This window comes from Anabrus simplex, chromosome 8 (assembly GCF_040414725.1).
Source record: "Anabrus simplex isolate iqAnaSimp1 chromosome 8, ASM4041472v1, whole genome shotgun sequence".
Lineage (NCBI taxonomy): Eukaryota > Metazoa > Arthropoda > Insecta > Orthoptera > Tettigoniidae > Anabrus > Anabrus simplex.
The window spans coordinates 19,118,469-19,134,870 of NC_090272.1; the positions used below are offsets into that span (position 1 = coordinate 19,118,469).

General features: G+C 38.8%; 1 protein-coding gene across 2 annotated transcripts in view; it reads left to right on the plus strand.

Annotated features, from left to right (window-relative positions):
* exp (expansion) overlaps positions 1-16,402 on the plus strand; it is a 374,884-nt gene that overhangs the window by 335,644 nt on the left and 22,838 nt on the right. For both annotated transcript variants that reach the window (XM_067152795.2, XM_067152794.2), the window contains exon 8: positions 5,329-5,413. In XM_067152795.2, coding sequence (XP_067008896.2) covers positions 5,329-5,413 — 85 coding nt within the window. The remainder of the gene's footprint in view (positions 1-5,328; positions 5,414-16,402) is intronic.

Sequence of the window (16,402 nt, forward strand, 5' to 3'; positions counted from 1 at the left end):
AGAAATTCAACAGAACTGAATGTCAGATTGGTGGTACAAAACTGGAACACATACATACGTACATACATACGTACATACATACATACATACATACATACATACATACATACATACATACATATATTATCATTATAGACCGTTATGCCCTTCAGCATTCAGTCTGCAAGTCTCTGTGAATTTACTATATGTCACCACAATCCTTTATTTGCAACCTGTGCTGAGGCCTCATTTAGTTCTATCCCTCTTACGTTTAAATCATTAGAAACCGAGTCTAACCATAGTCGTCTTGGTCTCCCTCTACTCCTCTTACCCTCTATAACAGAGTATGTTATTCTCCTAGGTAACCTATCCTCCTCCATTCGCTTCACATGACCCCATCACCAAATCTCATCCATCGAGTCCATTCCTAACTTAGCCTTTATCTCCTTGTTCCGTGTACCCTCTTGCCTTTGTTCCCGCGTGTTTGTACCAGCAATCATTCTCGCTACTTTCATGTCTGCTACTTCTAACTTATGAATAAGATATCCTGAGTCCACCCAGCTTTTGCTCCCGTAAAGCAAAATTGGTCTAAAAACAGACCAATGTAAAGATAGTTTCGTCCGGGAGGTTACTTCCTGCTTACAGAACACTGTTGATCGCAACTGCGAGCTCACTGCATTCACTTTACTACACCTTGATTCAATCTCACTTACTATATTACCATCCTGGGAGAACACACAACCTAAATACTTGAAATTTTCTACCTGTTCCAGCTTTGTATCACCAATCTGACATTCAATTCTGTAGATAATTTCAAGTCTGTTTTCAAACCAACTTTGCTTTACGGGAATGAAAGCTGGGTGGACTCAGATTATCTTATTCATAAGTAAGTGACATGAAAGTAGCAAGAATGATGGCTAAGTGAGGAATGAACACAATGGATGAAGCTGTACGTATAAAGTGGGTTCAGTGGTGGGTCATGTGAGGCGAATGAAGGAAGATAGGTTACATAAGATAATAATGGACTGTGTTATGGAGGGTCAGAGAAGTAGAGGGAGATGATTAGACTCAGTTTCTAATGATTTAAAGATAAGAAGTATAGACCACAGCACTAGTTGCAAATAGAGGATTGTAAATTCACATAGGCTTTCAGGCTGAACACTATAATGATGATGTATGTATGTTCAAGATTTCTTTCATGCAATGAGTATTCATATTTCTGTTATTTATTCTTAAATATTTTTGTAATGGTACCAATTTCCAGGAGGTATTATAATGAACTTTAGAGAATTATTCTCCAAAGGGTCATAGTAATATTAGAAGCATTCTGAAGGGTGTTACCAAAGATTAATTGTTTCTGAATTATTCAATTTTATTTTTTTGTTTATGAAGTTTACTTCAATTCAACAACTTATTTACATTCATTTTATTTTATTCATTTCAATATTATTTTGTTTAGCCATCCAATTTAAATTCCTATACATCGTTAATTTCTTTTTATTTTGAATCATTTAGTGTGTTATGTAATTTCAAGTGTTTTTCATTCCATGTGCACCTATGATCCACTCCTCTGTTGGACCTTATGTCCTTGGTTTCAACCCAGAGTCCATTGCTTCCTGTTCCATTGTCCTTATAGCGTCACCTTCCCCTATAGTTGGTATGCTTACGTACTGTGCTGGTTGCAGAATTTTCTTGTGGTGGCAGCAATGGTTGACATTGTCTATTGGTAGCAGTTTTTGATTGTTGGCGTTGTTATTGTTGCTACAAAGGTATGGATGGATGGCCAGACTGTTACCTAACAACCATGCAGACTGTGATGTGAGATATGGATGAATGGTCAGACAATGTTACCTAACAACCGCGCAGACTGTGATGTGAGATATGGATAAATGGTCAGACAATGTTACCTAACAACCGTGCAGACTGTGACGTGAGATATGGATAAATGGTCAGACAATGTTACCTAACATCCGTGCAGACTGTGATGTAATGTATGGACGGGTGGCCGGACAATATTGCATAATAACAGTGCAGGCTGTGTGTAATGGCTAGTGGTCATCTGAAATTAGCTGCCATTGAGGGATGGAGAAAAATATTCACAAAGGGGAAACTTGGTTCCTTTTTAGACTTCTTTTGGGCTCTTCTTAGCTCATGAATTGGACGACATTACTTCTGTTACTTGGGGAAGCAGAACGCTAGGCAAAGGTGTTATTATTGTTGAGAGCCAGTACCAATGTTCACTGCCAATTTGTGGGCAAAGTGGTAACAGATGTGTAGATTGCGTGCCAGTGACAAGAGAGAGTGTCGTGCAGTAGATGGATGATGTTTGAAGGCATAGTAATTCGGCTGCAAGTTGTGATGATCCCGTTAACTCTAGGCTGGTGCGTCCTTTCAATTTCTTCACGCATACCTTTGCACGAGCTCGATTATTGGCGACGTGTACAGGAAGATTTCCTTTTACGCTGAGAAGATTTTCGAAATATTCCTTCCACATGCCCGATGATTCCCTGTGATCTATTACAGTGAGTTCAAGTGATTCACTTCCTTCTTTCCTCCCTTTCTAAGAATTGTTTCATCACTGTCCAGGAAGGATTCCCTGCTGCTTAACCAAGCCTTTCCAGGTTAATACCAAAGTCTTCCCATGGCTTCTTCCTGAATTCAACAACGATTTGTTTATCTCTGCTTCTCTCATCTGCATACTATTGCCTGCCTTTATCGGTCCTTGTTTGAAGCCATTTCTCCTTTTTCTGCTCTCACTTCACGCAGATGTTCGCTTTTATCACATCTTTATGCACTGTTTTTACTACAGCATCCCTATCTGCTTGTTGGAACTGTTTGGATTTTAATTTCCTCGTCCTCGAGTCATCTGCAAACGGATTTCACTTTCTCCATCCGTACAGATCCGATAGTAGTGTGCCGAGAATACCAGCACATTCCTAACATATTTCCTGAATTTGATTTCGAAGTTGGTTAAGATATAGCATATTCTGGATCTTGTTTCCCAACCTTTCCATATTTACTGGTAAATAGCCAGAATGTATTCACAACTGCTAATGTCATACTAGCTCAGAAGTCCACTTTTTTTTTTTTTTTGCTAGGGGCTTCACGTCGCACCGACACAGATAGGTCTTATGGCAGTGATGGGATAGGAAAGGCCTAGGAGTTGGAAGGAAGCGACCGTGGCCTTAATTAAGGTACAGCCCCAGCATTTGCCTGGTGTGAAAATGGGAAACCATGGAAAACCATCTTCAGGGCTGCCGATAGTGGGATTCGAACCTACTATCTCCCGGATGCAAGCTCACAGCCGCGCGCCTCTACACGCACGGCCAACTCGCCCGGTACAGAAGTCCACTAAATGCTTCCCATTCATATTAGCTTCCATATTTTCCCAACATTTACCAATCACCCTTTGGTATCCTTCAGTTCTATTTCCAACTCGCGCATTGAAATTGCCCATTAGCACCATTCTATCCTTGCTGTTGACCCTGACTACGATGTCATTCAGTGCTTTATAAAACTTGTCAATTTCATCCTCATCTGCACTCTCACATGGTGAATATATTGAGACACTTCTCGTCCTAATTCCTTCAACAGCCAAATCTACCCACATCATTCCACTCATTTACGTGCCTGTGTTGCATGTGCAACCACCCTACCCCAAACTCTGCCCTTCCCTTTTGTTCATACCTGTTAAGAACAGTTTACACAGTATAATTTCTTCCTCGTTATCTCCCCTTACCCAAATAGTATTAACTCCTAGCACATACAAACGGATCCTCTTTGCTGACTCAGCCAGTTCTACTGTACTTTCTTTTTTTGATAAGTCACATTAATATTGCATCGAAATCCTTTTCGTTCGCCAAGTCACTCCTCTGTCAGACGGTAATGGGACTCTGTTACTCCCATAAGTCCAAGGATTGCTTAAAATATTCTGCAAAAGCAAAGCAAAGTCATCTCCGTACAGGCCATGAAGGCCTTTTTAGGAGTGGAAGGTAAAGGCTTCCACCATTTGTAACCTCGGCACTTGATGAGGTAGAGTGGTTAGCTCTACGCCCGGCCGCCTTTGCCCCCAGGAATTAACCTGGTACTCATTTTTGGTGTAGACTGGGTGAACCTCAGGGCCATATCCACCTCCGGAAATGGAAATCTTGTTTCTTAAATTTTACGACTTCCTGACGGGGTTTCGAACCCACTTCCTTCTGGGCAAACTGAGCACGCCTTTACCGCCTCATCCAGGCAGCCCCTTTAAAATATTCTGAGCTCGATATATTCTGTAAAGCAGGATGCTACCGTACTTACACATCGTCCAACTGAGGATCTCTCGTCGAACGGGTTAGGAACCACTGGTGGATTGAGCGCAAGGACTCTGAGGACCACTTACTAAGCCACTCAGCCCCCAAGTTGGTGGCTCAGTTCGATGGTGTTTGAAGATCCCGAATTACTCCACCCTCGGGATGCTACCTATAGAATAAATCGCTGGGCATCTCTACAAACCCGAACAAGTAGTTAAGAGGGCACGAACCAAATTCTTGATTTATTGTGCCCAACTAAGGAGCGCGTCTTGTATTTAGTCGGGTGTTTGTGAATTAAGATTCTATCTTCTCATTAATGCCAATTTCATTTAGGTCTTCATTGATTTATTTTAGCCAATTATTGTGATTTTTTATTGATAAGCCTAAATTTAAAATGTTCTTTGTGTCCTGTTATTATCCATCCTATATAAGTGACCATGCAGTTTTTTCCTGTAACGTGCTAGATTTCATGTGTTTTTGCTTTTGTCCAAAAGTGTGAAACTTTGGTCCTAAGATTCTCCTGACGATTTTCCTTTCTTGTTTCTTCAACATCTTTATTCGAGATCTGCCACTAATTATAATAGTTTCAGATGCAGAAAGTGCTTCTGTTTTAACTACTGTGTTATAATGTCGTAATTTTACCTTTTTTGATATAGTTCTTTTATTGTATCTGTTCCAGGTAATTTTGTATGCTCTTCCAAGATTTGGAATTCTTTCTTTGTTAGTTTGCTTATTTAACCCTGTTGGTTCAATAATTTCACCTAGATACTTCAATTTCTCTACTTGAGCAATATTTTCATATTTGGTGATTTATGGTCGATTGTTGAAACCTGATGTAGTCCCTTCCATACACTTTGTATTTTCCATAAGAAATTATTATTATTATTATTATTATTATTATTATTATTATTATTATTATTATTATTATTATTATTATTATTATTATTGTTGTTGTTGTTGTAAGGTGTGTGTTAAGAGGTGCCGTACATACTGAATTTTCTCACAACTGCACGAGGATGTGGTGCGACTGCTGTAAACTGACTCTGTCTTGTTTTAGCCCGACTACGATGACATCGAAGAGGAGAACAGACTGAAGCCCTTCCCATCCTCGAGAGGAAAGAGCAAGGACAACAAGAAATATGGTGAGTAGTACTCCTGCCAGGCTGCGACTGGATACTTAGAAATTACAGATAGGCTTTTAAAACTTGTTATGAATATTGAAACTCAAACTCACAAAGGCAATCCTAGACTAGTTACTCCTTCAAATCTATGCGAATGCTGGGATCATTCCTGGGAGTTCCAAAGCAGTCAGCTATCGAACGATTACATCACATGGAGCTGAAATTGTAAAATAAATTGTTAGCTTTTGCTCAAATACCTTACAGGTTTGCTATAAAAGAATAATTTGACTTGGAAAAGGACCGTAAACTCCTCGCGGTACAACACAAGTGCAAAATGGCTACAAAAAGCATAAAGGAAGATGCGAGAACATTAATTGTGTGTGGAAACAGAGCTCGCGGTGGAATACAGGAAAATCCTTAAGTGAGGCTGGATGCCGATTGGTCGGTGCACTGCCAGAGCTTTCGCGATGACGATTAACAGGCAAGTGCTACAAAATACATATAGGGAACGAATTTGATTATTGCTTAGACTTATGTCGTGTGATCAAAAGTGGTTGGCGAAAACTTGGTGAGTTTTTGTGGTTCTTTTGATGTATCATTCATATTTGTATCTTTAGTACTTTGAAAATACAGTTTCTTGAAGTGATCGATGGGCTTCAATCAGAAGAAAATATAGTCCTCCGATACTAAACAGCCTGGTCATCCCTTTTAGTTGCCCTTTTCGATACGAGGAAGTGGCTCAGTCCGGCCACTGCACATTAAATACATCCTACGGGACAAATTTCAGGAACGAAGGCGGGAGTAAAAACACTGAAACTCGGAGCACGATGCTGGTCTGCTTACTCACTGCACCTTATATTAAAACTGAAAGAGGCCACAGTTCTGCCCTACAAGGAAATGTACAACCTAAAAATTATCGAAGTCATGTGCTTGCTAATCGGGACCAGGAGTGCGTGCGAGTTCTGTGAGACATTCCACGTGCCGCCATTACACTTTCTGAGTCGAAATCGTCAATAAGCATTTTAAGAAACCATCTTCGGTGTTTTTTTAAACATAGAATATTCTCCCTTACACAGTATTAGTTGATATCTTCTAGGAAGCGTTACTAAGATACAAACATTGAATAATTTCAAAAAAAGATTGTTCATGCTGTAAAACAGTAATTAATAAGTAAGTATGGAGTAAGCAATTGTTTATAACTTAACTAAACTAAAAATATTACAAAAATAAACAAGTCATGATTAATTTAACATGTAACATCGAAAGATGGAGCCAGAGGATATGTAAATTGGAGGGTAACAACTTCATGGTCAGATTGTAAGAACTCTTAGACATCACAGCACTTGTACCTATGGCTCAAAATTTATTGCCAATGCATAAATCAATCAGTCACTACTGATCTGCATTCCCTATCTGTTATTTTCCTAGACTTTTCTTAAATTATCACACAGAAATTGGAAAATTATTGAACATTTCCCTTGGTAAGTAATTCCAATCCCTAACTCCCCTTCCTATAAATGAATATTTGCCCCAATTTGTCCTCTTGAAATCCAACTTTATCTTCATATTGTGATCTTTCCTACTTTTAAAGACGCCACTCAGAATTATTCGTCTACTGATGTCCTCCCACGCCATCTCTCCACTGACAGCTCGGAACATACCACTTAATTGAACAGCTCGTCTCCTTTCTCCCAGTTCTTCCCAGCCCAAACTTTGCAACATTTTTGTAACGCTACTCTTTTGTCTGAAATCACCCAGAACAAATCGAGCTGCTTTTCTTTGGATTTTTCCCAGTTCTTGAATCAAGTAATCCTCGTGAGGGTCCCATGCACTGGATCCATACTCTAGTTGGGGGCTTACCAGTGACTTATATGCCCTCTCCTTTACATCCTTACTAAAACTCCTAAATACCCTCATAACCATGTGCAGAGATCTGTACCCTTTATTAACAATCATATTTATGTGATTACCCCAATGAAGGTCTTTTCTTATATTAACACCTAGGTACTTACAATGATCCCCAAAAAGTACTTTCACCCCATCAACGCAGTAATTAAAACTGAGAGGACTTTTCCTGAGCTTCAGTCAAATAACCTTTCTTAAATCCAAACTGCTTTCTGTCAAACCAGTTTATCATCATACCATTGCCCACCGTACATCTCCAACACTATCGAGGTCACCCTGCAGCTGCTCACAGACTTGCAACTTCTTTATTACTCTGTACAGAATAACATCATCTGCAAACAGCCTTATCTCTGATTCCACTTCTTTACACATATCATTGATATGTATAAGAAAACATGAAGGTCCAATAATACTGCCTTGAGGAATTCCCCTCTTAATTATTACAGGGTCAGATAAAGCTTCGCCTACTCTAATTCTCTGAGTTCTATTTTCTAGAAATGTAGCCACCCATTCAGTCACTCTTTTGTCAAATTGAATTGCACTCATTTTTGCCAGTAGTCTTCCATGATCTACCCTATCAAATGCCTTAGATAGGTCAATTGCAATACAGTCCATTTGCCCTCCTGAATCCAGGTTATCTGCTATATCTTGCTGAAATCCTACAAGCTGAGCTTCAGTTGAATAACCTTTCCTAAACCCAAACTGCCTTCTGTCAAATTAGTTCTTAGTTTCGCAAACATGTGTAATATAATCAGAAAGAATGCTTTCTCACCTGCATCTCAATGCAAGCACATTTCACTGTTAAATTAAATAATAATAATAATAATAATAATAATTTTATTTTATTTATTTATTTATTTATTTATTTATTTATTTATTTATTTATTTATTTATTTATTTATTTATTTTTAACTAGCTGTTACCCATGGCTTCGCTCATGAGGATTTCGTAAGCTGATAAAAGTAATTGTTCCTCGATACTGCACTATGACATTATCTGAAAATCGTTAAAGTATAAAAACTCACCAAAAAATTGCATTTCATTTACCCCAGAACCTCTTTGTAAACCATGTTTGTGGCTTTGCCTTTTGGGGCTAAGATGACCAGGCTACTGGCAGAGCTAAATCCGCAACACGGAACTCTACATGCGAGTCTTAAAAAAAAAAATTCTTTATTTCTAAAGGAGATTCTGAATACAAATTTTCACAACTGTAACATCTTAGTTTTTGATATATAAGTATTCTTATAAAGAATTCAACTCCTTCTTCACTTATTTTTGATCTCCAGCTTAAATTGATTTTCCGAAAACAACAAATATGTTATTTCTTTATTTTTAAAGAGTATTACAAATACCAATTTTCATGTCTGTAACATGTTAAGTTTACAAGATATATGGTAGATATATCATTTTAAAAACGGCCCCACTCCTTGGCTGAGTGGTCAGCGTTCACAGGGTTCCGGGTTCGATTCTGGACTGGGTCGGAGATTTTAATCACATGTGATTAATTCATCTGGCTCGGGGACAGGTTGTTTGTGTTTGTTCCAACACTCTCATCTTCATATTCACTCAAAACACCCCATTACCAACCACACAAGGAGCACGCAAGAGTAATTGCGTCCCTACACAAAGGGTTGGTGTCAAGGGAGTGCATCCAGATGTAAAACAGGGTCAAATCCACATGTGGGACACAGTTTGCACGCGCGACCTCACAGGTGTGGGAAAAGTGGTAGAAGAAGAAGAAGGTACTCATTTTAAAAATTCACCCGCTTTTTTATTATTTCACTCCCTTAAGTGGACGGCAACGTCAGCTCCAGTATTCTACAGCAGCGAGATTATCTACAATATGTCACAAAAACCTAACATGTTACAGATATGAAAACTGGTATTTGGAATCTCCTTTAAAAATATATGAACACACTTTTTTGAAAAGTCCACAAATGAACTTTTGACTTTTAACACAGTTCTGTACAATGAGGTGAAGTTTTTGGCATATTACAGGATGAAAATAGGGGAAAGCAATTCATACAGATACGTAATAAATGTTAATCTTTCTAAAGGTTGCATAAGTTACAAAGTTATTGCTGTAGACGCGAAGTAACCCTCTCACAAAGGCCTGAAGATTGTTTCAAACATTGACTCTTTTATTCATGCCGCCTAGTGTATCACCACAGATGCTTTAAATATATATATTAGTTAATTAGTTAATAAGTTTTTTGAACACAATTGTAGACGTGAATTGTAATTTAAGTATCATCCACACATATTACCTTACCCCCAAACCCTCCCCCCACCGCTCCCTTGTTTTAGAGCATCTAGAGCAATAGTTTTCAAGATCCCATGGGACATAGTTTTAAGGTATAATGTGCTTACTGTCCAAATGTTTTTAATCTCAACTATCTTTATACAGCTGAAGATGACCACAAAGTGGTCGAAACATGTTCTGTGTGTGCTAATGTATTTTTAATTTTGCCCAAGGCAAAAAAATAAAGTATCAATTAGGTGGTTTTTAAATTAATTTGTTGATTGTACTCATTGATACGGTCATGAAGTGGATGGCTTGCAATTCACCCCACCTTTTCAACTTCACCCCATCTGATTGACTTCACCCCATTGTACGGCCTCCTTCATTTCATTCACTGCATCTTTCAAGTCTACAACTGTTGTTAATATTTTTTTGATATCCAACAAGTCATTGCTTTTAGTGTCTGTTCCGGGGATTTTGTGGAAACCGAGGTGAAAGAGGTGAAAGAGGTGAAAGAAGGTGTGGGCATGAATGGCTAGATATAGAAAATTTGAGCTATGGTATATTTCTTTTTCCCTTTTTTTCTCTCTCTTTTAATCATTACACTTTGCTAAGCAAATAACAAAATCCAGTACAAAACCTAGCTTGTGAGCTTGGGTAACAATTTTAGAGAGGTCTAGAATAATTAGATAACAATAATTTAACTATATGAGCTTGAAGCTCCCTAATTACAAATTTAACATGAGCACCATTGTTCCTTTCAACCAACAGTCAAGGAGACGGATCTCCCAATTTTTACATCAGTGGAAGAGCGTCTTTGCTCTAGATATTTACACTTTAGGAGACTATTACAAGTTCCATGCCTACATTTAACAAAACGAACAGTGCTCACTGTGTTATACGCTCAGCAGTCTGATTTACCTTAAAAGTAAAAGAATGAAATTGATTTTAAAAGGGGTAACAAGTTTCCACACTACATGGCCTGTGGTAAAAACGAAAGGTCAAAGTTACTGGCCGAAAATCAAAAGGTAAGGAGGTAAACACTTGCACTCCTTGAAAACCCTATGTGGGCTCACGGCTATACCACGGAGGTGACTAGATGGAAAGAAAGTTTACAAAATTAAGAGATAAATTTAAATCATAGTCACCTCAATATCAAGTTGAGAGGGAATACAAGAGGGTTCCTCACTCTTTATTCCCTAAGTTCTTTAGGCATGAGTGAGAATTTACATTAAGAAATAAAAGTTACATTGCAAAAGAAATTTGAAACCTTCCCCTCGAGCTAGCTTTCAAAGACTAATACGTCATTAAGCAGAAACTGCCATTACCTTGAGCTGGCGCACCTCCCGAAGATGGACGAGGGAGCCTTTCCTCCTGCCTCCGCTATGAACACGCTCTAATCCATGTCAAGACATAAAGAAATTCGGCAATATAACACAGTCATAAATCCAACAGTCCTTTACACAAGTGAAACACTGGAATTCAACAGAAAACAAGAATTTGAAGAAATCAAAAAAGAAGAGAGGAAGATCATTAGGTTACAATCAATCAAAACAACAGAAATGTTCTCTAACATCGAAATTGACATCCAGAAAAGATGAGTGAAATTTTTTAGTCATCTCACTAGATTACGAGATAATCGACTGACAAAAAAGATTAATTGATTATGTAACCTCACTTAAGAACTCAACACCCTGGCATAACGAACTTCGAAAGGACCTCAAAACCACAAACGTAAGTTCCACAGACATTCCAGAAAGAGACATCTTTAGACACAAAGTAAATAATCGGGAAGCTACATCACAGCAACCACGACAAAAATAGTACATACCAAAGTGGTCGACAGAAAGGAAACAAGCCTTCTCTGAAAGAATGAAAGCCTATTGGAACAACAAGAAGAACCTGCAGAAGAATTGATTGAGTTATTTGCTTAACTGTTCCAATACTGGGAGAATTCGCTAATATACAACCTTCCCCTTCCCCTCTCCTTCCTTTTCATTTGAATCTCACAACAGTTAGTCTGAAGCACACACAACAATAGGCCACACACCACATGCTGTATTGAGAGGTAAGTCTCATAACCTATGCCATATAACTAACACATTATCTTATTCAATTCATTAACTTAATTTTATCTACTGTAATTTATTCAGGTCAACTTCATGGACACCACAACGAATTGCAAATTTTATACCAGACACAATGTATCCGTTTTAACCACACCTTGATGTGCCATCCTGACAATGTCCAACAACATTTCAGCATGATTTAACAAGCACCACAAGAGCATCTCATTGGTGAGGAAATGACATCCAACAGTTCTACGTCAGTTAGTGGTTACTTACAGCAGTGTCCAATGACTTGCACGTGGCTAACACCACTCAAATATATTTGATGATGAACTACGGGATCAACAGTTCCTGTTTACAATAATTGAATTATTAATGATTAGCAGTTTTAGAACTAACAGTTCTGTGTATATTAATACATGAAAGAGTCTCAATTATGAGCATACTCAAGATGATAGAACCTAGTTATTTTCAAATTTACTCATAATTTCATCCCTGTTTTTAATGTCAATTTGTATATAGGCCTATTTGTTTCATTTGTTTAATGTCAATTGTGTGCAGGTACATTTGTTTAGTTAGTGGTGTTTTACTTTAAGGCTGAAGATGGCCAGCCCCGGCCGAAACTAGCCCCTAATTAACGTAATTTAGAATATTGCATATTATAATATTGAAAGGTGGACCACTACTGCATTAATTTAATAATTATATTGTAATTACAATTCAATACGGATCAGAACCATGAAGTTTATAACCTATGGCTACTACTTCACACGAACACCAGTGGTCTGCGATGCGTATTGGTGGGCCCAAGGTGAAATATACGAACACGCACATCTAGTTTTATATACAGTGTGCCACTTTCAAGCGCCACACCTCCGACACGACCACAACCACTAAAGTATACGATGGAAGACTCGATGCTACTACCACATACGAACAACAATGGTCTAGGGTGGGTATTTTTGGCTACAAGGTAAAATGAAATGGTGTATGGCTTTTAGTGCCGGGAGTGTCCGAGGACATGTTCGGCTCACCAGGTGCAGGTCTTTTGATTTGACGGCCGTGGGCGACCTGCGCATCATGATGAGGATGAAATGATGAAGACGACACACATACCCAGCCCCTGTGCCAGAGAAATTAACCAATTAAGCTTAAAATTCCCGACCCTGCCGGGAATCCAACCCGGAACTCCTGTGACCAAAGGCCAGCACGCTAACCATTTAGCCATATAGATTATGTAACGAATTAATTATTATTAGTTGTAGTATATACAAGACTAGCTGATGTACCCGTGCTTCGCTACGGAATTTTACATTGTATACAGAATTCTAGGGGGCTGCCTGGCCGAGGAGGTAAAGGCGTGCTCGGTTCTCCCGGAAGGACGTGGGTTCGAATCCCCGTCAGGAAGTCGTAAAATTTAAGAAATGAGATTTCCACTTCTGGAGGTGCATATGGCCCTGAGATTCACTCAGCCTACACCAAAAATGAGTACCAGGTTAAAGGCAGCCGGACGTAGAGCTAACCACTCTACCCCATCAAGTGCCGAGGTTACGGAAACCTTTACGTTTACCTTCCACCCCTCCCAGGGCCTTCATGGCCTGTACCGAGAAGACTGCTTTCAACATAATTCTAGGTTAGGTAGTGTACACGTTGTGAGCAAGAAGGTATTAAATTGCAAAGCTCTTAACGTTACCCAAGAAACGCGACGGCGATATCACCAAACATATTTTCTCATATGAAGACTGAGTTAGGGAATTTTCACTGTAATGCATACCACTTGCATACCATCAGTCACATTCAGGTTGGAAAGCTTTCAATTTAATGGTAGACACTCACTCTCCACCTGCCTTTTTACATCCTCAGAAAGACTGTCTTACTGGTTTTCCCAACTGAAATGAACAAACATTACAATGACGTCAGTAGGAATGGCGCAGTTAAAAGCAATGCTTTCATATGAAATACGCGATCAAATCAGAAACCACACATTTTCTCACTTTTAACGAACAGGTCTAAGCTCCCGATATTACAGTCCAAAGTTCCAGAGCTGGGATGACCAAGCCGCAGACAGTCGTGATCCGTGAACACACTTCATCTTCTTTTTGGTGGGGAAGAGGTCGAATAGTGGAGACTCCCAGGGCAAAAACCATGCTCTTTTACTAATCTGTTTCCTAGAACTACACGATGAGTCGGTAAATATCAATTTAATACACTGGCGGCGGAAAAATCTATCTGAATTGGAGCCAAATTTATCCTCCAAGCCAGAGGAGAAACCCACTCTTCAGTGCTAATTTGGAATAATTTTATTCATTTGAATGTAGAATTTAATAAAAGTCAAGAGGAAGAAGCTTGAGTAACGGCTCTTTTCAGGGTTGAATTTTGAGTCATTTAGTGAATTGTGGTGCTATAATTTGAAATAGGCCTAAATTGTTATTCCAGACCAGGCCATACTACTACTACTACTACTACTACTACTACTACTACTACTACTACTACTACTACTACTACTACTACTACTACTACTACTACTAAAATGAGCTTCTGCCGTAAGTATGCACACTGCTCATACAAAACAGTGCATCGTAGTGGGGATCGAACAGCTGGAATACTATGATGAACCAGTGTGTTACGTACCAGCTGTATCAGAAAATGTATAAACCAGAGGAATGGCATGCTAAGGAAGAAAGTTTTCTAACTCCCCGGCTATTTTCCGTCAGTGTTGTCAGGCTATTATACTCGGTACGCAGCAGTAATCCCATCTATCGGAGTTGAGAGGCAGCATAAGAGACAAAGAACTCCGCCACAAACAAGGGTCAATGTAATGTTATTTTTCGCCAATGTTATGCGCTTTCGATATTGTAGGCCTTCACAGTTAGTTTTCTTCATACTTTGAAATACCACTCTTATCATAGTCGGTACAGTAAAACTGAATAAAATATACATGATCCGAAACTGTATTCTCTGTAACTTGTGTTATGTAGTACTTTTCGATAGGACCAATAACATAGGTATTTAAAAATTAAATTTTAGGCGCCTTCCCCTAAACTACATTTAATCCAGTTTGAATAAAATTGTTTATAGCTTAGACTGTAGTTTCTTATTCCCTGTCTCTATATACTGATTTTCATTAAATTCTGTTAACCCATTTTCTCGTGGCTTGGAGTTTATATGGACTTAGCAACAAAAATACTAATTCATGAATATCTGTGTTATCATAGCCGGTACGGTAAAAATGTATAAGACATAATTAGTCAGAAATTTAATTCTATATAACTTTTGTTATGTAGTATTTATCGATACGACCACTAATAATATAAATATTTGAGAATTAAATGTTAGGCCTTCCCCCAAACTACCATTTCACTGAGCGTGAATAAAATTATGTATAGCCTAGATTTTAGTGGCTGATTCTCCGACTTTGCATACGAATTTTCAATGAGATTTGACCACTAATAACGTGAATATTTAAGAATTAAATTTTTGACCTTCCCCTAAACTACCATTTTACTCAGCGTGAACAAAATTATTTATAGCCTAGATTGTAGCGACTAATTTCCCAACTTTGCATACTAATTTTCATTAAGATAGAACCACTAATAACATAAATATTTGAAAATTTAATTTTAGCCCTTCCCCTAAACTACCATTTCAATCAGCGTGAATAAAATTATTTATGGCCTAGATTGTAGCGACTTATTCTCCGACTTTGCATACCGATTTTTATTAAATTCTCTTCAGCCGTTTTCTAGTGATGCGTGTACATACATACAGACAGATAGACAGACAGACAGACAGACAGAAATTACGAAACAGTAAAAATTCCATTTCCTTGTTACTGTGGACATGGCCGATACAGAAATACCATTCTTTCCAAATTCTGAGCAATGTACAGACAAAACTCTTATTTTATATATATAGATATAAATATTGCGGTTTAGTTGCTAAACTTATTTAAAAAGTTGTGTAGAATGTAAAATATAAAGGATAGTAATTAATAAACAATATAAAATAATCAGTTAAATAACTAACAACCAAATTGTTTAAACTTTCAACACTTTATTTCATACACCAAGTAAAGTACAAGTGTTTGAATCATGGCGAGCGAGTTAGAAAGAAGAACCCACAAACTTAGTGTGGGTCGGCTCGGAAAAAATGGAGTTATGATTGCAATCATGGACATCCCATACGGGGACATTTCACCAGCCCCTGTGCCAGAGAAATTAACCAATTAAGGTTAAAATTCCCGACCCTGCCGGGAATCCAACCCGGGACTCCTATGACCAAAGGCCAATTTCAAGACCAAAGGAAAATTTCTTTTGATATATGAAGTTAAAGGACATCTCTGAAATTTAACTTTACAGAGGAGAAAAAGGAACTGGTCGTTGCTTGGTGTGTGCGGGGCTATCCGACCTGCTGGACGTCCCTAATGCTAAGCCCCAATGGAACGTGCAGAACACCACTTGGTGTGTGCGGGGCTATCCGACCTGCTGGACGTCCCTAATGCTAAGCCCCAATGGAACGTGCAGAACACCACTTGGTGTGTGCGGGGCTATCCGACCTGCTGGACGTCCCTAATGCTAAGCCCCAATGGAACGTGTAGAACACCACTTGTTGTGTGCGGGGCTATCCGACCTGCTGGACGTCCCTAATGCTAAGCCCCAATGGAACGTGTAGAACACCACTTGGTGTGTGCGGGGCTATCCGACCTGCTGGACGTCCCTAATGCTAAGCCCCAATGGAACGTGTAGAACACCACTTGGTGTGTGCGGGGCTATCCGACCTGCTGGACGTCCCTAA